This window comes from Cnephaeus nilssonii, assembly GCF_951640355.1.
Source record: "Cnephaeus nilssonii genome assembly, chromosome: 21".
In the NCBI taxonomy this organism is placed as follows: Eukaryota; Metazoa; Chordata; class Mammalia; order Chiroptera; family Vespertilionidae; genus Cnephaeus; species Cnephaeus nilssonii.
In genome coordinates this window covers 964,741-985,306 of record NC_137092.1, presented here as the reverse complement: position 1 = coordinate 985,306, position 20,566 = coordinate 964,741, and the positions used below count along the sequence as shown (strand labels likewise).

The 20,566-nt window shown below is 59.7% G+C and overlaps 1 protein-coding gene across 5 annotated transcripts in view; it reads right to left on the bottom strand.

The window, feature by feature from the left end:
- Positions 1-20,566, bottom strand: part of RIPOR2 (RHO family interacting cell polarization regulator 2) — an 83,911-nt gene that overhangs the window by 3,593 nt on the left and 59,752 nt on the right. For 3 of the 5 annotated variants that reach the window (XM_079761061.1, XM_079761062.1, XM_079761063.1), the window contains exons 7-20: positions 20,255-20,404; positions 18,441-18,504; positions 16,131-16,174; positions 15,041-15,166; positions 14,714-14,862; positions 13,962-14,091; positions 9,623-10,267; positions 6,900-7,078; positions 5,261-5,429; positions 4,440-4,575; positions 3,090-3,251; positions 1,981-2,139; positions 1,270-1,472; positions 351-434 (exon numbers count right to left, since the gene is read on the bottom strand). In XM_079761061.1, the coding sequence (XP_079617187.1) occupies positions 351-434; positions 1,270-1,472; positions 1,981-2,139; positions 3,090-3,251; positions 4,440-4,575; positions 5,261-5,429; positions 6,900-7,078; positions 9,623-10,267; positions 13,962-14,091; positions 14,714-14,862; positions 15,041-15,166; positions 16,131-16,174; positions 18,441-18,504; positions 20,255-20,404 (2,400 nt within the window). Of the gene's footprint in view, positions 1-350; positions 435-1,269; positions 1,473-1,980; positions 2,140-3,089; positions 3,252-4,439; positions 4,576-5,260; positions 5,430-6,899; positions 7,079-9,622; positions 10,268-13,231; positions 13,382-13,961; positions 14,092-14,713; positions 14,863-15,040; positions 15,167-16,130; positions 16,175-18,440; positions 18,505-20,254; positions 20,405-20,566 lie in introns of all 5 variants that reach the window. The other 2 variants (XM_079761064.1, XM_079761065.1) reach the window with 1 other exon arrangement.

The following is a 20,566-nucleotide window of genomic DNA, read 5'->3' as shown; positions in this document are numbered from 1 at the left end:
CAACGCCGCTGACCCGGGCACTGTACACGCACGCGCACACGCACGCGCACACGCACACACACACGCGCACACACACACACACAGTCCCACACCACAGACACACAGACACACACACACACATACAGTCCCGCACCACAGACACACACACACACACACACACACACACACACACACACAGTCCCGCACCACAGACACACACACACACAGGGCTCAGTCCTGTACCTCAGACAGACAGACAGACAGACACACACACACACACACACACGGCTCAGTCCTGTACCTCAGACACACACACACACACACACACACACACACACACACACACACACGGCTCAGTCCCGCGGCCTCACCTGCAGGCTCTGCAGAGCCAGGCACGCCGCCTTCTGCAGCTGCAGGTCGCGGGCGGTCAGGGCCTCGCAGTAGTAGAGCAGGGCCTGGCGGGAGGAGGCGGTGAGCACCCCGGCCACGCTGGCTTCAGGGGTTCCCAGCAGCTACTGCCTGACACAGACCCCAGCTACACCACTCTTCCCGCATCGCCTCCAGAGCCAACAGCCCATTAAAACTCATGTTTGCTAAAAGAGCCGTCTCCTTAAATTTCCTATCCAATATGTGGGTCCCGTGTGCGGGCCAGGTCAGGGGCTCTGGAAGAAGGCAGCTGGAAAGTGCACGGCCATGAGCCCAGGTGACACTGGGGCCCTGCAGAGGTGCTCAGCAGGAACCGTGCTATTTCACAGGGTACTCACCAGAGGGTATGCTCATGGTTTTAGAGAGGAAGGGAGGGAGAGGGAGGGGCAGGGGAGAGGGGGAGAGAGAGAGAGAAGGAGAGAGGGAGGGAGGGAGAGAGAGAGAGAGAGAGAGAGAGAGAGAGAGAGAGAGAGATTGGTTGCCTCCCATACGCGCCCCAACTGGGAGTCGAACCCGAAACCTTTGGGTGTACAGGATGCTGCTGCAACCAACTGAGCCACCGTCCAAGACACAAATTCTTGCCTGACCCGTGGCTCAGTGGTTGCGTGCCGACCTATGAACCCGGAGGTCACGGTTTGATTCCTGGTCAGGGCACATGCCTGGGTTGTGTAGGAGAATGTATTCATGATTCTCTCTCATTGTTGATGTTTATAGCTCTCTCTCCCTCTCCCTTCCTCTGAACTCAATAAAGAATATTTTTAAAGAAGATACAAATTCTTTCCACAGGAGGAAAATGGCGCCACAGTCACAGCAGGCGACAGGAAAGGAAGCAGCCTGGGCTCGGGCCACGGCTCCGCAGCCTACCTTCTCCCTGAAATGCCGGTTCCCGGCGGCGGCCTCCAGGTACAGCCGCACGGCCTGGCCGACGCCGCGGTCGGCTCCGGTCAAGAGCAGAGCCAGGGCCCGGAGCACCTCCTGCTGGGCCGGGAGGCTGCTGGGGGCCAGGCCGCTGACCGCCTGCCGCAGCTTCTCGTCCCGCAGCGACTGCAGGCTCCGCACCATGGAGACTGGAGAGGAAACGCAGAGGAAGGCGCTCAGCGAGCAGGCGCAACCCAGCGGCGACCCCAGGTCCGGGCAGTCAGCGCGGGACAGAGGGGGTTCCCGCTCGGCCAGGACAGGGCCCATCAGTGCTATGACTCCGATAAGGCCAGCGAGGCGCTTGGGAGGAGAGCGGGCGTGGTCTCCAGCCCATAATGGCCACGAAATTAACTGTCGGATGAACTAAACCGGCAAATGAAAAAATACACAGCGCGTCTGGCCGGCGTGGCTCAGGGGTTGAGTGTTGGCTTGTGAACCAGGAGGTCACAGTTCGATTCCGGTCAGGACACAGGCCCCGGTTGTGGGCTCCATCCCCAGTAGGGGGCGTGCAGGAGGCAGCCGATCCATGATTCTCTCTCATCATGGATGTTTGTCTCTCTCTCTCCCTCTCCCTCTGAAAGCAATACTATCCATAAAAGAAGGCGGCCAGAGGCCACTCCGTGTCCCTCCACCACCCGTGCCCCGGGAGCAGCCCACCTTGTCCCGCCAGCTGGCGCACGTGGCCCTCCAGGCCGCCCACCCCGGGGCCGGAGAAGTAGCCGTGAAACTGGAAGACGGTGACCACCTCGGAGGCCAGGCTGGGGGGCAGCAGGGGCTCCGGCCGGTCCAGGATCTGGGCCACCAGCGTCCGAAACACTGTTGGGGAAGAGAGGACACAGGCAGCCGTCAGGGGACACGGCCACTCATTCCTTCCTTCCCTCGTCTCTCACTGTGGAGCAGGACGGAGCGCAGCCCGCCAGCGGACTGACCCCAGGCGCAGCCGGTGACCTGGCCGTCTACACCCCTGCCTGAGGCCACAGCTGTGCCCCGTCCGGTCACCCACGCCCCTTCCCCGCCCACACGTCAGCGCAGCCTGCGCCCCAGCTGCACGGCAACGGACGACACGGTGAGCTGTCAGGTGGCGGACTCCTTTTCCTCATCAAAAGGGCCGAGATTCACCCAAAACGGAGCCTGTCCCCCAACTCAGTCTTAACATCGCCCCCCAGCCCCGAGGGTGTGGAGCGATGACAGCATCCGGCTCTGAAGCACGGCATTGGAGCTGCGTGAACTCCGTGCGCACGTCCCTCCTTGGTGAGCGTGTTTCTCCTGATCTCTCCCGAGCGGGGTGCTGGCTCCCGGGGAGGGGTTCACTGAGCCTGGGTAGAAACTGCCCGTTTTCCCAAGGGGCCGTCACGCCCGCTGACATCGGGGCTGGGGAGGTGCCCGCCCAGCGGCACAGCAAGGCAGGGCTTTCCCGGGTGCCTGCGCTGTTCGGAGTCTGCACGTGCTCCGTCTGGTTTCTTCGGTCTCACTGAGCCCAGGCCGCGTCCTCCTCCAGAGGGAGGCCTGGCGTCCAGGGTGGCGGCGGGCGGAGGGGCGGGGACCCTGGGACAGACCGCTCCCCCCCACGGTGCCCACCTGGGCCTGCCAGGCCCGGGTAGTCCGCTCCCCCCCACGGTGCCCACCTGGGTCTGCCAGGCCCGGGTAGTCCGCTCCCCCCACGGTGCCCACCTGGGTCTGCCAGGCCCGGGTAGTCCGCTCCCCCCCCACGGTGCCCACCTGGGTCTGCCAGGCCCGGGTAGTCCGCTCCCCCCCACGGTGCCCACCTGGGTCTGCCAGGCCCGGGTAGTCTGCGTTGATGGCGCCGGCGAAGCTGGCCTCCAGCTGCTGGACCACCCGGTCGGCCGAGCTGTGGTACACGCCCGCCGGGCCGCAGCACTCGGTCCAGAAGGACAGCAGGGACGGCTGCTGGTGGAGCTCGGGGACGGCTGGAAGGAAGGACGGACGGACGCCCGTGAGGCCGGGAGAGGGGCCGGGTCGGGTGGGCAGGCGTGGCCACCACCCCCTTTTTAAAAAATATATTTTTATTGATTTCAGAGAGGAAGGGAGAGGGAGAGAGAGATGGAAACATCAATGATGAGAGAGAATCATCCATCAGCTGCCTCCTGCACACCCTCTACTGGGGATGGAGCCCACAACCCGGGCCTGTGCCCTGACTGGGAATCGAACCCTGACCTCCTGGTTCCTAGGTCCACGCTCACCACGGAGCCACGTGGCCGGGCTGCCGCCGCCTGTTGTTACTATTTCTTAGAGACGGCTCGTCGGCCGATGGCCCACAGGACAGACGTCCTGCCGAGGAGCCCTGCAGCCAGCAGGAGGCAGAACCTGTGCTTTCGGCGCTAGAACCCAGTCCTCTCACCTCCCTCCCCTTCCCGCCCTCCCCCCCCACCCTCCCTCCCTCTCTCTAAAAATCAATGGAAAAAATAACCTCCAGTGAGAAAAAAAAGGGCCGTGTCGCCAGACCACACACATTGTGTGTGCGTGTGTGTGTGCGCGTGTGCGTGTTAGATCACACATGTTCTAAGGCATCTTTCCCGGGTCAAGTTCCCCCCGTAAAACTCTGACCCAGCCCCTCACGAAGGCCTTAGGCTCTCCCTGAGGTTGGGCTCCCTATAGAGTTTGGGGGCGTCTTGCATTTGACCCCGGGCCACGGTGGGGCCGTCTTAGCCAATTCAGTGAGGCGAGGACATCTCACATCCCCACGGGAGCCTCGTCCGAGGTGACAAGGTGCTGTCTGCAAACCTATGTCCGCACACCCGTGTCCGCACACCCATGTCTGCCTATGAAGGAGGCCCAGCAGAAGCCGGGTGCAGAAGCGGGGTGCACTTTGACTCCGAAGCTGAAGGGGGCGCTAGTGAGACCCCACAGCTGTGGGGCAGCCCCTGCTCTGAATGCTCTGCTGCTGCCTGTCCAGACACAGCGAAGGAGGGTGAAGAGGGGGGAGGAACAGAGGGGTGAAGAGGGGGGAGGGGAGGAGGGTGAAGGGGGGGGAGGGGAGGAGGGTGAAGGGGGGAGGGGAGGAGGGTGAAGGGGGGGAGGGGAGGAGGGTGAAGGGGAGAGGGGAAGAGGGTGAAGGCGCGGAGGGGGTCAGCATGGCCTCCCGGGCAGGGCCTCACCTTCCAGGACGGACCCGATGCTCCCGATGTGCTCGTCACTGAGGGCGGCGAGCTTCTCCATCACGCGGATTTGCCTGGAAAGCTTCTCCAGGAGGCTTCTCGCCACGAAGGGGGTTTTGCTGGAGAAGACAATTTGCTGAGGAGGAAAGGAGAGCGTTGTCTCAGGTGTGCGGTCCAGCGCCCCTCCGGACCGCGCTTCCTGCGCCCGCTGGGGGCGGGCTGGCCCGGCGTGCCCTCCTCCCGGGCAGCGATGCTCCTGGGTCCACCCGCCGCAACCAGACAGGCTCCTGTGGCTTTTCGCGTTGCCCGGGCCCCGTACATTCTGGAACCCTCCGCGGGGGAGCGGTGAGGCCCCCGGAAGTCAGGGCGCCCTCTCCCCGCCGAGGGCCGTCCAGGCTGCACGTGGGCGTTACGCCCCAGAAGATGTATTTTATATGCGCGGTGGCTTTTCTGAGCCTGGACCTATTTCCTTGTTTTCAAGCTGAAATTAGCCGCATGGTGTCTAATAGTCATAACTATAACCAAGCGACCTCGCTCGGCCGGCCGGCGTGGCTCCGTGGCTGAGCATCGGCCTGTGAACCAGGAGGTCAGGGTTCGATTCCCCGTCGGGGCACAGGCCCGGGTTGTGGGCTCCATCCCCAGTGTGGGGCGTGCAGGCGGCAGCCGATCAGTGATTGTCTCTTATCGTTGATGTTTCTCTCTCTCTCTCGCCCCCTCTCCCTTCCTCTCTGAAATCAATAAAAATATATTTTTAAAAAGAAGCGCACGCTCTCCCGGTGCGGGAACCGCCTGGCCTCGGCCGCGATGCCGTCCCGCCGTACCTGCACGAGCCGGGTGCACTGCTGGAGGTGCCTGACGATGGCGATGTCCAGGCTCTCGCTCCCCGTGGTCAGCGGGAGGGGGCTGCCGGCCACGCTGGTGCCCACGCCCGTGTCCTCGGTCAGCGCCTCGCTGAGGTGCGCCCTGGCCTCCGGGTGAGCTGACCTGTACCTGTTGAAGCAGGAAGGTGAGCGGCAGGCGAGCCGTTTCTTTCCGCGTGGAAAGCACGGGTCCACTCCACGTGTCTTCCCGACGTGGCTCCCCGCAGGTCCCCCAGAGCTACTTCCCGTGGCCTGGAAAATCCGAGCTACCTTTCCTCTTCTTCTTCTAATCCTCACCCGGGACAGTTTCCATTGGTTTTAGGGAGAGTGGAAGAGAGAGGGAGAGACAGAGAGACGCATCGATGTGAGAGAGACACATCGACGGGTTGCCTCCTGCACGGCCCCAACCAGGGCCCGGGAGGAGCCTGCAACCGAGGGACGTGCCCTTGACCAGAATCAAACTCGGGACCCTTTGGTCTGCAGGCCGACGCTCTATCCACTGAGCCACCCGGCCAGGGCTCGAGCTACCTTGCAAACACGACGGCTCAAGTCCGCCTGTCGCCCATGTGCCTGACGTAAAAGGTCAGGCAGAACAACGGCTTCCCGGGCTCTCGGCACCGAGAACCACTCGCCAGCAGCCTCCCCGCGTCTCAGAAACCTGCCCGACGACACTCCCGATGGGGGCCCTGCCCAGGGTCCCGGCTTAGACCGTCTTTGTGTGTGCCACGTCCCAGGAGCAGTCCTGCTCGGAACGCACCTGCCGACCGTTTCCTAACCTCCCGTCAGCCCCTCCCGGAAGGAAAGGAGGAAGGAATGCTGCCTGGAAGAGCACGGACTTCCACTCGGGACAGACGCTAAGGGGCCGTGGTCCCGCGGGAGGTACAGCCTCCTTCTGCCTCGCAGGCTTTGTTTGCGGCCCATGGCCCGGCCGGCCGGCGGGGCTCAGGGGTTGAGCGTCCACCTATAAGCCCGGAGGTCACGGTTCGATTCCCGGTCGAGAGCACGTGCCCGGGTTGCAGGCTCGATCCCCAGGGGGGATTTGCAGGAGGCAGCCGATCCACGATTCTCTCTCATCATTGGTGTTCCCATCTCTCTCTCCCTCTCCCTTCCTCTCTAAGAATCAATAAAAACGTATTTAAAATCAAAACAAAAAACCCACGGCAGCGCTGCCACGGTGACATGGTGATGGGCACTCACGTGGGAAACGACGTCTGTTGCATCTATTTTGTCCCAGAAGGAGCCTGGGTGCGAGGGCACAAGGACTGGCAGAGCCGACCCCCAGGGTCCCCGGTTCGCACCCCTGGCCAGCTCCCGGCCGCCCGGCTCGGGCTCCCATCCCCACGGTTTACAAAGATGGGGCACCAGAGCTCACAGACAGGCGTGGGGGTGCTGCTCTGGGCACTTTGCCTCGAAGGACAAAACACCCGGCTGGGCCCTGGGTGCCGTGTGCCCGGCGGACACCGGGCTGTGCGGCTGCACCGAGGAGCTGACTCCGGCCGAGACCCCCCCCCCCCCGGGGCGGCAGGGGGCGGAGGAGGGAGAGCGGGGACGCCAGGCGCAGCACAGCGAGGTGGGAGAGGCGCACGGCGGCGCGGCTCACCCGTTCTTCTCCGTCTCCGTGTCGGAAAACACCGAGTCGGCGCCGCCCACAGGGCCGCCCTCGTCCACGTCCTCGTCCTCGTCGAAGTCGGAGGTGTTCAGGAAGTCGAAGCTCTCCAGGGCGCTCTCCACCGTCAGGCTCAGGCTGGAGGGCGTGCTGCGGCTCCCGGGCGGCTTGCACTGCAAGGCAGGGGCAGCCGCACATCAGCGTCCCCACGCCCCCGACGGGGGGGACACAGCCGGCGTCCCGGAGGCGATGGGACCCAGCGCCCGCTCTGACCCATAGGAACAGGTGACACTGTCTTTGTTTCAAGCTTTTGTTTTATTGTATTTTATTGGCATTAAAAAAAAAACAAACGCATTTAACAGATTCATATTAAAAAAAGAACAGCCGTGAGTCAAACGGCACAATCTCTGGGATTTGTTCCGAACGAATGCAGAGGGAAGCAAGCGGCTCAAAGACGAGACGAGGACACTGGCCAGGAGAGGAGCATGAGGAAGATGGCGGGGGGTACGGGGGGGGGGGGGGGGAGGGCAGGGAGGGGAGGATCCGTTATCTATTTGCTCTACTTCTGTTGGAAATTTTTATAATAAAAAGTTCCAAAACATCCCAGTGTGGCTCAGTAGATAGAGCGTCGGCCTGCGGACTGAAGGGTCCCAGGTTCGATTCCGGTCAAGGGCATGTACCTTGGTTGCGGGCACATCCCCTGTAGGGGGTGTGCAGGAGGCAGCTGATCGGTGTCTCTCTCTCTCATCGATGTTTCTAACTCTCTATCCCTCCCCCTTCCTCTCTGTAAAAAATCAATAAAATAAAATAAAAAAGTTCAAAAACATCCTGGTGTGGCTCAGTGGTTGAGCGTTGACCTATGAGCCAGGAGGTCATGGTTCAATTCCTGGTTAGGACATATGCCCGGGTTGCGAGCTTGATCCCCAGTGTGGGGTGTGCAGGAGGCAGCCAATCAATGATTCTCTCTCATCATTGATGTTTCTCTCTCTCTCTCTCCCTCCCTCTCTCTGAAATCAGTAAAAATATATTTTAAAAGAAAGTTAAAAAACATCTATTACAACCTAAAAGCCTTGGGAATCAGAGCTGCCATGTCCCTCTGCCTGGAGCTCAACCCCAAGTAAAATACGGCCCAGGAGACATGGAGGGAGAGGTGGGTTCAGTGCGGGACAGGAGCAGCCTCTAACTCCACGAGGTCTCGTCTTCCCAAGACGGGAGCTGCTCGCGAGGCCCCTGCTCTGAAGGATGAACAGGATGGCCCCCAGAAACAGAGGGGGGCGCCCTTCACTAACCCACACATCCTGGATAAGTGGCCTTAAAAGCTCATCTACATTCACAGCACATCATTTTCCTTTGCATCGAGGAGACATGAATGGTGGGCACCATGAGAGGCAGTGATGCTTCCTCCCAGCTCGGCCTGGGAAGGACCTTGCTCTATCACTTTCCTGACCCAGCCCGTGGCCCGGAGTCACGGGGGGCAGACCCATGGCCTGGAGAATCCTACGGCGCTGGACAGACTCGCAGACATCACACACAGAATAACGCCCATTGCTACAGGCATGGAGGTGGAGAGAGGTACTTCCCAATAGTCAAGGGTTCGCTGGGGTGGGTGGAACGGGGCAAGTCCTGCAAGGTGGCAGAACTAAGGTCCTCCGTGCTGACTTCGGGACACAGGCGGGAAGGGCCTGGCGGGGGCTGTCCCTACGCCCAGGAGGCCACCCAGCACAGGTGCTCATGCATCAGAGCTGCTCAGTCGCCCTCGGGATCTCCGTCCGAGGGGCGGCATCATTTAGTCTCTCATCCTCAAGGTGCTATGCATCCTGGGAACGTGAAGGGGAAAGAGAGAGAGCCACGTCCAGCCGCTGCCGGAACGCCGGCCAGCGGGCGCAAAGCCCTCGCCCCAGCCCTCACCTCCGAGGCCCTGTCCGGCCTCTGGGGCACAACTTCCTGGTTCTCCTGTCCTATGCTTGGCATCTGCAGAACTTGATCCTGTACAATATGGGGGTGTCTATTTTTTGTTTTTATTATTTTTTTTTAATTAAATTTTTTTAATCCTCACCCGAGGATATTTTTTCCATTGATTTTTAGAGAGAGTGGAAGAGAGAGGGAAAGAGAGAGAGAAATATCGATGTGAGAGAAGCACATCGATTGGTTGCCTCCTGCATAAGCCCTGACCCGGGCCTGGGCCGGGGAGGAGCCTGCAACCAAAATATGTGCCCTTGACCGGAATCGAACCTGGGACCCTTCAGTCTGCAGGTCTATCCACTGGGCCACACTGGCTAGGGCAGCATCATTGATGTTTCTATCTCTACCTCCCTCTTCCTTCCTCTCTGAAATCAATAAAAATATATTTAAAAAAAAAAGAAGAGCTGCCGAAACCGGTTTGGCTCAGTGGATAGAGCGTCGGCCTGCGGACTGAAGGGTCCCAGGTTCGATTCCAGTCAAGGGCATGTACCTTGGTTGCGGGCACATCCCCAGTAGGGCGTGTGCAGGAGGCAGCTGATCTATGTTTCTCTCTCATCGATGTTTCTGACTCTCTATCCCTCTCTCTTCCTCTCTGTAAAAAATCAATAAAATATATTTAAAAAAAAAATGAAGAGCCATTGTGTACAGATCTGCGATGGGACGGGATGGAAGATGAAGACACACTGCTGCAGACGGGGCGCTGCTCAGGCCGCCTCCCTCGCCCCCGGCCCCGGGGTCCCCGCAGAGGCACTTACTTTGAGGACGTCGTCCAGGTGCATGACCTCCTGGCTCAGCTGCTGGAACTCCTGGTACTGCTCTTTGTGGGGCTCGAGCGCGAGGAACAGCCCGTGGAACGCGTCCTCCAGGCTCCCGTCCAGGAAGGACCGGCCGCCGTCCGCCTCACCGCTGACCACCGGCCCCTCGAACAGCAGCCTCTCCGCCGCGGCGGCCGGCGCCTCCGCCGAGGTCAGCCTCTGCACCAGCTGCTTCGTGACGTTGCCCTCGAAGGCGTCCAGCTCCACCGGCTTCAGCTCCGAGGCCTCGTCCGACTCCCGCAGCAGCGCCTCCGCCACGGCCCTCTCCAGGAACAGGCGCCCGGCCGCGGGCCCCGGGGGCGCCGGGCGGGCCTCGGTTCTGGGGGGCCCCTCCGCGTCCTCCTCTGGGGACGGCGCGGGCCCCGGGCCCCCTCCGGAGGAGCCTCTGGAGGACACGGAGCCCGAGTCCTCGGCGCTCTGGCCCCGGTGCAGCTCGGCGGGGGTGACGGTGATTTCGGGGTGGGCCGGGCACGGGCTGGTGGGGAGGACACAGTCCCCGTTGGGCAGGTCGTCGAAGCTGAGGGACAGCGGCCTCTTCTCCTCGGCAGCCTTGTCGTTCTCGAAGGCGTCGTCCGGGAGGTTCGACTGCGGGAGGGAGGCGCCCGTTAGCATTTTAAATTTCTCTTCGTGTTATTTTTAAATACAGATGGGGTGTCTGGTGTGCCTGATTTCCGGATAAGCTGTAACACCATTAAAATAGGATACCAGCCCGGCTGGGGTGGCTCAGTGGTTGAGCGTCGACCTGTGAACCAGGAGGTCATGGCTAGATTCCAGGTCAGGACGTTGCGGGCTCGATCCCCAGTGTGGGGGGTGCAAGAGGCAGCCAACCCATGATTCTCTCTCATCAGTGATGTTTCTCTCTCTCCCTCTCCCTTCCTCTCTGAAACCAATAAAACTATTTTTTTAAAAATAAAATAAACTCTGACACTGCCCCTAGGGCAATGGAAGCTAAAGAGAAAATTAACAAATGGGACTACATCAAAATAAAAAGCTTTTTCACAGCAAAAGAAACCATCAAGAAAACAACAAGAAAGCCCACTGTATGGGAGAACATATTTTGCAAATGTTATCACTGATAAATGTTTACTCTCCAACATCTACAGGCAACTTATACAATTTAATAAAAGGAAGATAAATGATCCAATAAAAAAATGGGCAACGGACCTAAATAGAATCTTTTCGAAAGAAGACAGAAAGAAGGCCAAGAGACACATGAAAACATGCTCAAAGTCACTAATTATCCGAGAGATGCAAATCAAAACAACAATGCGGTACCATCTCACACCTGTCAGAATGGCTATCATCAACAAATCAACAAACGACAAGTGTTGGCGAGGATGCGGAGAAAAAGGAACCCTCGTGCACTGCTGGTGGGAATGCAGACTGGTGCAGCCACTGTGGAGAACAGTATGGCGTTTCCTCAAAAACTAAAAATGGAACTCCCATTTGACCCAGTAATCCCACTGCTAGGAATATATCTTAAGAAACTGGAAACACCAATCAGAAAGGATATATGCACCCCTATGTTCATAGCAGCACAATTCACCATAGCTAAGATTTGGAAACAGCCTAGGTGCCTGTCAGCAGATGACTGGATCAGAAAACTGTGGTACATCTACACAATGGAATACTATGCTGCCATAAAAAAGAAGGAACTCTTACCATTTGCAGCAACCTGGATGGAACTGGAGAACATTATGCTGAGTGAAGTAAGCCAGTCAATGAAAGAAAAATACCACATGATCTCACTCATTTATGGAGAATAAAGAACATTATAAACTGATGAACAAAAAGATAGATACAGAGACAGTAAAGCATCGAACAGACTGTCACGTTACAGTGGGAAGGTTAGGGAGAGGTGGGGGAGATAGGAGATCAACCGAAGGACTTGTATGCATGCATATAAGCATAGTCAATGGATGCAAAACACTGGGGGGTGAGGGCATGTATGGGAGTGGGGTGGGGGGGCCAATGGTAAGATATGTACACATATAATACCTTAATAAAAAAATGGAAAAAAAATAAAAATAAAATAAAATAAAATAAATAAAAACCAGATCTCGCATCATAGTAGCATTTTGGTTGTTGGTTTTGTGTGTGTGCGTCCGGCTACAGCAAACACGCCTTTAAAAACCTCCCTTTCCGTGTGGAAGAGGTGGGCGTTGATGGGAGAATCCTTAGCTTTCTCAGTTTCCAGGGAAAGGCTGGGGGCCTGGCCCGGAGCATGTTCCCTAATCCCAGGACCTCACGCGGTTCGCGGCCACACGCAGGGGGTAACAGCACCATTTAAAAAACCCTTTTTGTACCCCAGCCTGTGAGATTGCACATTAACTACTGTAAGGAGCGGAGCGCACTGGGAAATCCGGGAAATGAGAACATCCGTGACACCGATGAGTATAAACTAACCCAGTGGTCGGCAAACTCATCGGTCAACAGAGCCAAATAACAACAGCACAACGATTGAAATTCCTTTTGAGAGCCAAATTTTTTAAACTTAAACTTCTTCTAACACCACTTCTTCAAAATAGACTCGCCCAGGCCGTGGTATTTTGTGGAAGAGCCACACTCCAGGGGCCAAAGAGCCGCATGTGGCTCATGAGCCGCAGTTTGCCGACCACGGAACTAAACGCCTTCGTAACAAAACAAAACAAACAAACAAACAAACAAACAAAAACCTTTTGGGCATCTAGCTTGAAAGACATGCTATTTCATTGAAAAGATGTTATTTTGTTCTGCTTTTATTTTATTTTTTAAATATATCTTTATTGATTTCAGAGAGGAAGGGAGAGGGAGAGAGAGAGATGAAACATCCACGATGAGAGAGAATCATGGACCAGCTGCCTCCTGCACGCCCCCCACTGGGGATCGAGCCTGCCACCTGGGCCTGTGCCCTGACCCGGAATCAAACCGTGACCCCCTGGTTCCTAGGTCAACACTCACGCACTGAGCCACGTGGGCCGGGCTCTGTTCTGCTTTAAGTAAGTTGGCACAAACACTACAGGGGGCTAAGACCAGTGAACTAAGAACCTCTTTAAAGCAGTGGTCGTCAAACTGCGGCTCACGAGCCACATGCGGCTCTTTGGCCCCTGGAGTGTGGCTCTTCCACAAAATACCACAGCCTGGGCGAGTCTCTTTTGAAGAAGTGGCGTTAGAAGAAGTTCAAGTTTTAAACATTTGGCTCTCAAAAGAAATGTCAATCGTTGTCCTGTTGGTATTTGGCTCTGCTGACTAACGAGTTTGCCGACCACTGCTTTAAAGGAAACAGCTCTAGTCACGTGGGTTTAAGTCCCGCGTTCCTCCCGGGCGGTTGTTCCTTGTGAGCACCGAGCGTAAGGCCTCGGCATCAGGCCTTCCCGACCTTCGTGTCACAGCATTGTTTGAAAAGGGAGCGGGTCTCCTCACAGCAGCGAGAAAAACCACAGCACGGAAGCAGGGTCGTGAGACGGCCTCTCCCACCAATCGCATGCGGGACGGAGTCCCCCAGGGAGCGGACAGAGGAGGACACGCAGGAGACACAGCAGAGCACGCAGCCCCCGCCCCCGCACTCACATAGGACTCTAGCACGGCCGTGGGCCTCAGCCTGAGGGAGGGCAGGTCGCACACGGAGCGGCTGCGGTGCAGCTTGGCCAGCAGCGTGTCCTGCAAGGCGCTCAGGGCGGACAGCCGCCGCGGCTTGTCCGGGGAGGGCTGCAGCCATCGCTTCCGGAGCGAGAGACGGGCAGGGAGAGCAGGGGAAAGGTTAGGGTCAGCGCCTCAGCAAGCGATTCAGGTTAGAACACACGTGGCTGCAAAGTGCTGGTGTGGCGTGTGGCGCAGCGGACAGAGCGTCGGCCTGCGGACCGGAGGGTCCCGGGTTCGATTCCCGTCAAGGGCATGCACCTCGTTTGCAGGCTCCTCCCCGGCCCCAGCCCTGGTCCGGCCGCTTGCAGGAGGCAACCAATCGAAGTCTCTCTCTCTCTTCCACTCTCCCTAAAAATCAATGGAAGAATATCCTCTGTTGAGGATTAACAGAACAACAAAAAATGCTGCGAAGGTTCGGGAGGAATCCGTGTTATTAACAGAGCAGCAGGGAGCGCGGGGGAGGGGCAGGAAGGCAGAGGGGCCCCACCTGTGCGTACCCAGAGGCGGCTGGGGTGTGGCTGGGTGAGTGGGGCTGAGCTTCAGAGCCGCTTCGCTAGGAAGGACGACAGGCCCTAACGCAGGGTGTCCGACGAGGCCAGCACGGCCCCGGGCTTCCGTCTCCACCCCGGGCTCCACCCCAGAATCGCGCTGAACTTACGAAGAAGGCGTGGTCTTTGAAGGTGGGCGTCTCGGGGGTGCCCTGGCTGTAAATGGACATCCTCCGCTGCAGGGCGGCCGCCTTGCTCCCCGTGCCGGCGGACGGGGTCGCGTCCTCCACGTCGAAGGGGCTGGAAAACAGCAGGTCCCGGAAGGTGAGCTGTCAGGCCCCTGATTTCACTCAAGGAAATTCTAACCAGCGGGCCGGGCGGGGTTCCGTGTTTGTCAGAAGATCAGCCAAGATGAGAGGAAGCTGAGTGTGAGAACCACTCGAGGGACGAGCAGTCATCATCACGGCTTTAAGTACAGTTCACCTGCACACGTACCACTGACCCGCACACGTACCACCGACCCGCACACGTACCACCGACCCGCACACCTCAATCTACCCGCACACGTACCACCGACCTGCACATGTACCACCGACCTGCACACCTCAATCTACCTGCACACGTACCACCGACCCGCACACCTCAATCTACCCGCACACGTACCACCGACCCGCACACCTCAATCTACCCGCACACCTCAATCTACCTGCACACGTACCACACCTCAATCTACCTGCACACCTCAGTTCACCTGCACACCTAGATATGCCTCTCTCTCGGGAGGCACAGAGTCTGGAGGGGCCCACGCGTGGCTTCCGGAAGAAGCTCCCGGTGGTTCTGAGGGCACCTGAGGGCCCCCCGCCCGTGGTCAGCACAGCCTGTCCCGCCTGTGTCCACTGAGGAACCCGAAAGGGCCACTTACTACCACGCGATTTCCAGGTTCAGCTTGATGGTGCCAAGGTCGTTGATGTCAACGGCCAGCACCTGAGGTCGGGCTGCAAACAGCTCTTTGGTCTCGCAGGTCACGCTGCCCACCAGGAGGTGGGTGGCCAGCCCTTTGACCTCTGTGACCTGGGAAGAGAGCGAGGGGAAGGCGCTGGACAGACAGGCAGGACACTGCGGTCATTGCCTTCTGAGTCACAGCTGACGTCGGAGCTGAGGTTGCCAGGGACTGGGCAGCAGGAGGAGCCTGGGGCCGAGGCTCCCCCGGCGTGGCACCAGGAGACTGCAGCGGCCGGGAACACGGTACCTTGATGGAGATGAGTCCGGCGATCAGGGGCAGGAACACCGTTTCCTCTCCGTCCCAGCTCTGCCTGCCGTTGACTTCGATTTTGCCTTTCAGCTTCCACCGCTGCCGGCCGTACTTCATGAAAATCTGGGAGACACCAACGGGCACGCGTCCTCACCTGCCTCCAGACCAAGCACCGCCTCCTCCTCCGCCGTCCTCTCCCCCACACGCCTGGGCCCCGAGCGTGGCGCCGACGCCGAGTGGGGAGACCCTGGGAGGGGGTTCTTGTCTGGAAGGCCCAGGGTGGGAGCTTTCTTCAGGAAAGAGCGTCGCCCCTGCCCGCCTGCTCACATGGCCGGCTGCTTCGGGCCCGTCCCACTCCAACGGGACAGCCACGACCAACCCCCAGGCCCAGCCCCTCACAGAGACAATGGGCATCCGCTGAAACCTACTCAGCGGTCAGAGCAAGAAATAAGATGCCCCTCGCCCAGCTGGCGTGGCTCAGCGGTTGAGCATCGACCTATGAACCAGGAGGTCAGGGTTCGATTCCCGGTCAGGGCACAGGCCTGGGTTTCGGGCTCCATCCCCAGTGTGGGGCGTGCAGGAGGCAGCCGATCCATGATGCTCTCATCGCTGATGATTCTCTCTCTCCCTCTCCCTCTCCCTTCCTCTCTGAAATCAATACAAACATGTAAAATAAGCTGCAGATCGGCCACTCTCCAGAGCATCATCTCAACCATGAGGTCCCGCGTTGGCTCAATAAACTCTCACAAACGTTTCTATGTGCACGTTCCTGTGTCGACAGGGACTTAGGAGAATGGAGGGCGAAGGATCATGGTGTCTGCACACCCCTCCCGAGAGCTCAGCGAGACAGTAACAACGACGGCGACAGTAACAGTAACGGCTCAGCCAACGGGGCATCCTGCTAACCTCAGGGCGTCCAGATAACAGTTACAGAAGGGCTTGTGTTCCTCTCCAAACGCTCCTGCTGGCTTCATCCCCCGCAAATAACGAATGTAAAGAGGAACCAGAGAATGTACGAAGCGGAGTAATGAAGACCGGGCCCCTCACGCCTCCCTCCATCCCGACGCCGGCCCCACACAGCACTCACCTCGTACTGGTCCCCGGGGCAGAGGCGCGCGAAGCCGGCCAGACCTGCGAAGGGCAAGCAGTCGGACGTGAGGCGCAGACACATTTCCCGCTGCACGGCCCGCACGCCGCCCCGTGACACACGCACGCGAAGGGCTGGACTTTGGGGAACTCGTGTGGTAATACTTGGGGCCCTCTGTGGGGGGAGCTACTGGGGTGGCGTTTCTGTATGACTCTAAACGTTTTGGTATGGTGTCCTGGGCGGTGAGCTCAGTGGTTAGAGTGCTGGCCCATGCACCGAAGGGGCGTGGGTTCGATTCCCGGTCAAGGACACGTCCCTGGGTTGCAGGCTCGATTCCCAGTAGGGGGCATGCAGGAGGCAGCTGATCCATGGTTCTCTCTCATCATTGATGTTTTTCTTTTTTAAAATATATTTTTATTGATTTCAGAGAGGAAGGGAGAGGGAGAGATAGAAACATCAATGATGAGAGAGAATCATTGATTGGCTGCCTCCTGCACACCCCCTACTGGGGACTGAGCCTGCAACCCGGGCACGTGCCCTTGACCGGAATCGAACCCAGGACCCTTCATTCCGCAGGCCGACGCTCTATCCACTGAGCCACACCAGCTAGGGCTCATCATTGGCATTTCTCTCTCTCCCTCTCCCTTCCTTTCCCCCCCCCCCCCAAAAAAAAAAATTATGAGACGGGGCACACCAACAGGCATGGCCAAGGCTAAGGGAGGCCTAACAAAGCACCCGCCGTGGCCACGACCCGCCAATAGGTGGCAGCAGCCGCCGGCGTGCTAGGGCTGCCACGGGAGACGGCCAGGGGGAAGCAGGCATCAAGGACACACTCCCTGTCCTGTCTGAGCAAGCCCCGCCCTGTGGGGTGGGCGCTGTCCTGGGCTGCTCACCTGCCCAGAGGTGACACTGGGGAGCCGGCCTCCTCCCAGGCCGGTGAGTGGCACCCCTTCCGACCCCCCAGGCCTCCAGCGATCTGAGCCCACGCGGCTGGGCCAGCCGGTCACCATTGCACCAATGGACGGCACTGGCTCACCCACCATCTCCTCCGGGAGGTGTGGGGACTCGGGGCCGAGGGCCGCCCTCCAGACGCACACAGCCCAGCGCTGGGCCAACAGCAGTGAGTTCTCTCTTTGGGGTTACTTCCCCAGAGATTTTGAGAGAGAGCGGAAGGGAGGGAGGGAGAGGCAGAGAGAAACATCGATGTGAGGGACACACATCGACTGGCTGCCTCCTGCACGAACCCCGACCAGGGCCGGGGACCTGCCACTGAGGTCCATGCCCTTGGCCAGAATCGAACCCGGGACCCCGCAGTCCGCAGGCCGCCGCTCTATCCACGGAGCCAAACTGGTTCTTTACCCGTCGTCTTCATCTGCTCCCCCCTCGCCCCCTCGGCAAGCCGTCTGTGCTGGCGTGGGGAAAGGGAAGTGGTGGGTGTGGCGGGAGGAAGGGGTGGCCAGGTCCGCCGTGTGACGAAAGGCCCCCAGTTCGTGTCGGTGTGTGCTGGGGCGGCTCTTTTTCCCAGAATGAACAACAGATAAGCAGGTCGCGCGTGGCAACGCTGGGGGTTTCCTGGCAGCGGGAGGAGGGCTCCCTTATCGAGGGGGGACCGTTTCCCGGGGTGGGGTGTCCCCAGGAAGCCTGCCCAGATGCGCTTTGGGGTTGTGTGAGATGAGGGAAGTGCACGTCGATGAGTCTATGATGAAAAAGGAGACCCCCCCCGAGAGAAGCCAAGGAGAGGGGACAGAGGGGACAGCGGGGAGGGGCAGGTGTGGGAGCCACAGAAAGGTCTCCGTCCCGGTCAGGTAGCCACGGCGGCCGGGGATGCTGCTGAGCAGGGTGGCCAGGTCCCCAGGGGAGGGAAGGCTGGCCCAGCACCACCCTCTCCCACCTGGCGGCGGGTCCCTCGGCTGGCACCCGCTCCCAGGCCCCCTCCCCGGAGCTGCCTCAGGCCGTCCTGGGCAGCCAGGGCCCTGGGATTCAGGCTCTTCGTTGTTGTTGCTCCTCACCCGAGGACACTTTCCCATTGACTTTTAGGGGGAGGGGGAGGGAGAGGGAGAGACGGAGAGAAACAGCGATGTGAGAGACACATGAATTGGCTGCCGCCTGCATGGCCCCGACCAGGGCCCGGGCCAGGGAGGAGCCTGCCACCCAGGTACGTGCCCTTGACCGGAATCGAACCCGGGACCCTTCGGTGCACAGGCCCACGCTCTGCCCACTGAGCCACACCGGCCGGGGCTGGGATTCGGTTTCGCTGAGCAGGCGCGGGAGGGCAGAGCAGAGACACAGGGACAGTGTGGCCGCGAGTACCTTTCATCCGGATGCAGAACTCGCCCAGCAGGCTCTCCAGCTCCACCTCGATGGTGCACATGTTCTGTGAGGGGACAGGGGACAGGGGACGGGGGCGGCGCCGGTCAGGGCTCGGCAGCTTCCGGTCGGCCCAGACCCACGGCGCACCGACCCGTCCCCACTGAGCCACCGCCGCCGCCGGGGAGGGATCTTCACAGAACGCCCCACCCAGGCCCGGCGAGCCTCCGCGTCCGGGGCATTGCGAGCACAGAACAAGTTAGATTACGTCCTAAACCAGCGATCAGAATGCGGGCATGCTTTTTTATTTTTATAGAGAGGATGCGTTTCCATGGATTTTTTAGGGAGAGTGGAAAGGAGAGAGAAACATCGACGTGAGAGAGACACATCGATGGGTTGCCTCCCGCGCGTGCCCCAGCCGGTGCCGGGACCAAGCCTGTAACCCAGGCACGTGCCCTTGACTGGAACGGAACCCGGGACCCTTCAGTCCGTGGGCTGACGCTCTATCCACTGAGCCGAACCAGCCAGGGCTCGAGGGCAGGGTATTCTATAAGAACCGGCCTGGATTCTACAAAAGGGCAGTATCATGGGGGAATGTAGACGGAAGAGACAACCGGATGGAAGGTGTTCGGTGAACTGGGTTGTATCCTGACTTTAAAGACAAAGAAGCTAAAACAAGACACTTCGGGGCCAACTAGGGGGGAATGTGAAAACACGCGGGATACTGGGTGACTCTCCAGCATGACTGACCTTTCTGAGCTGGGGTCACGGTGTGTATGCGCTTATGTGGGGGACACGCATGTTACAGAGGTTACCATTAAGAAATCCGTGTGAGCGTGGCCGGTGTGGCTCAGTGGTTGAGCATGGACCTCTGAACCAGGAGGTCAGGGCACAGGCCCGGGTTGTGGGCTTGATCCCCAGTGTGGGGCGTGCAGGAGGCAGCAGATCCATGATTCTCTCTCATCACTGATGTTTCTCTCTCTCTCCCCCTCTCCCTTCCTCTCTGAAATCAATAAAAATATCTTCAAAAACAAAAACAACACCCACAAAGTGGCCCTGCGTGTCACCCAAGAGGTCCCCGTCCTTGTCCAAGGCCGAGGCAGATGGCCCTGTGGGGAGTGTCCCTCAGACCCTCCCGGGGCGATGACGTCGCCCGGGAAACCTGACCCCTGAGCGAGGCCTCAGGGGACGGGAGAGCGCTGCCTTAATAATTCAGCCATTTCATCAGACACGGTATCCGGTGACCCCGAGGCTCAGCCCTCCCTGCGTCACGTGCTCGGCCCAGGGGACGGCAGAAACCAGGGCGGCGGCCTCTTTGTCTCCTGCGGGGACCGGAGGGGCACTGCTAACCGCCCGCGGCAGGCAGGCAGGCGGGCTCGCCACACCCGGCTGCGGGGTGATCTCCACCACGGCCTGCTCGGCTCCCGGGGTAACACTCGGGGGGTCCGCACACCGGAGACGTTGGAGGTGCACGTAAAGGGGAAAATCGGGGCACGCAGCCCGGCCGGCGGGGCTCAGGGGCTGAGCATCAACCTCTGAACCAGGAGGTCAGGGTTCAACTCCGGGCACAGGCCCGGGTTGCGGGCTCGATCCCCAGTGTGGGGCGTGCAGGAGGCAGCCGCTCCATGATGCCCTCTCATCATTGATGTTCTAGCTCTCTCCCTCTCCTTCCTCTCTGAAACGAATAAAAATGTACTTTTCTTTAAAAAAGCAAGAGAGACGAAGAGTGAGACTCGTGTGCGAAGAGCAGAGTGAGGCTGGCGCAGGCGCCGCGGAGTCCTGGGCGGTGCCCGCGGGCGGCCGGCGGGGGCACCCACCTCCGTGTACTCCTTGTGGCTCCGGTGCACCTCGGCCAGGCTCTCCCGGGCGGCCTTGCTGTGGGGGGACGAGGCGAAGGCCTGCTTCATCTTGCTGGCGCCGTCCTGCAGGCGCCTCTGGATGCAGTAAGCCTCGTAGAGCTCGTCCACCTGTGGACCAAGCGGGAAGGCCGGGCGCTGAGTCCTGACGGCGCGGAGCCCGGGGCTCGGACCCGCAGGTCCCGAGCTCAGCGGGGGCTCAGGGAGAAGGGCACCCTCTCAGAGGGAGGCGGGCACGCGGCCTTCGCTGCCAGGACCCCTTTCCCCTCAAGA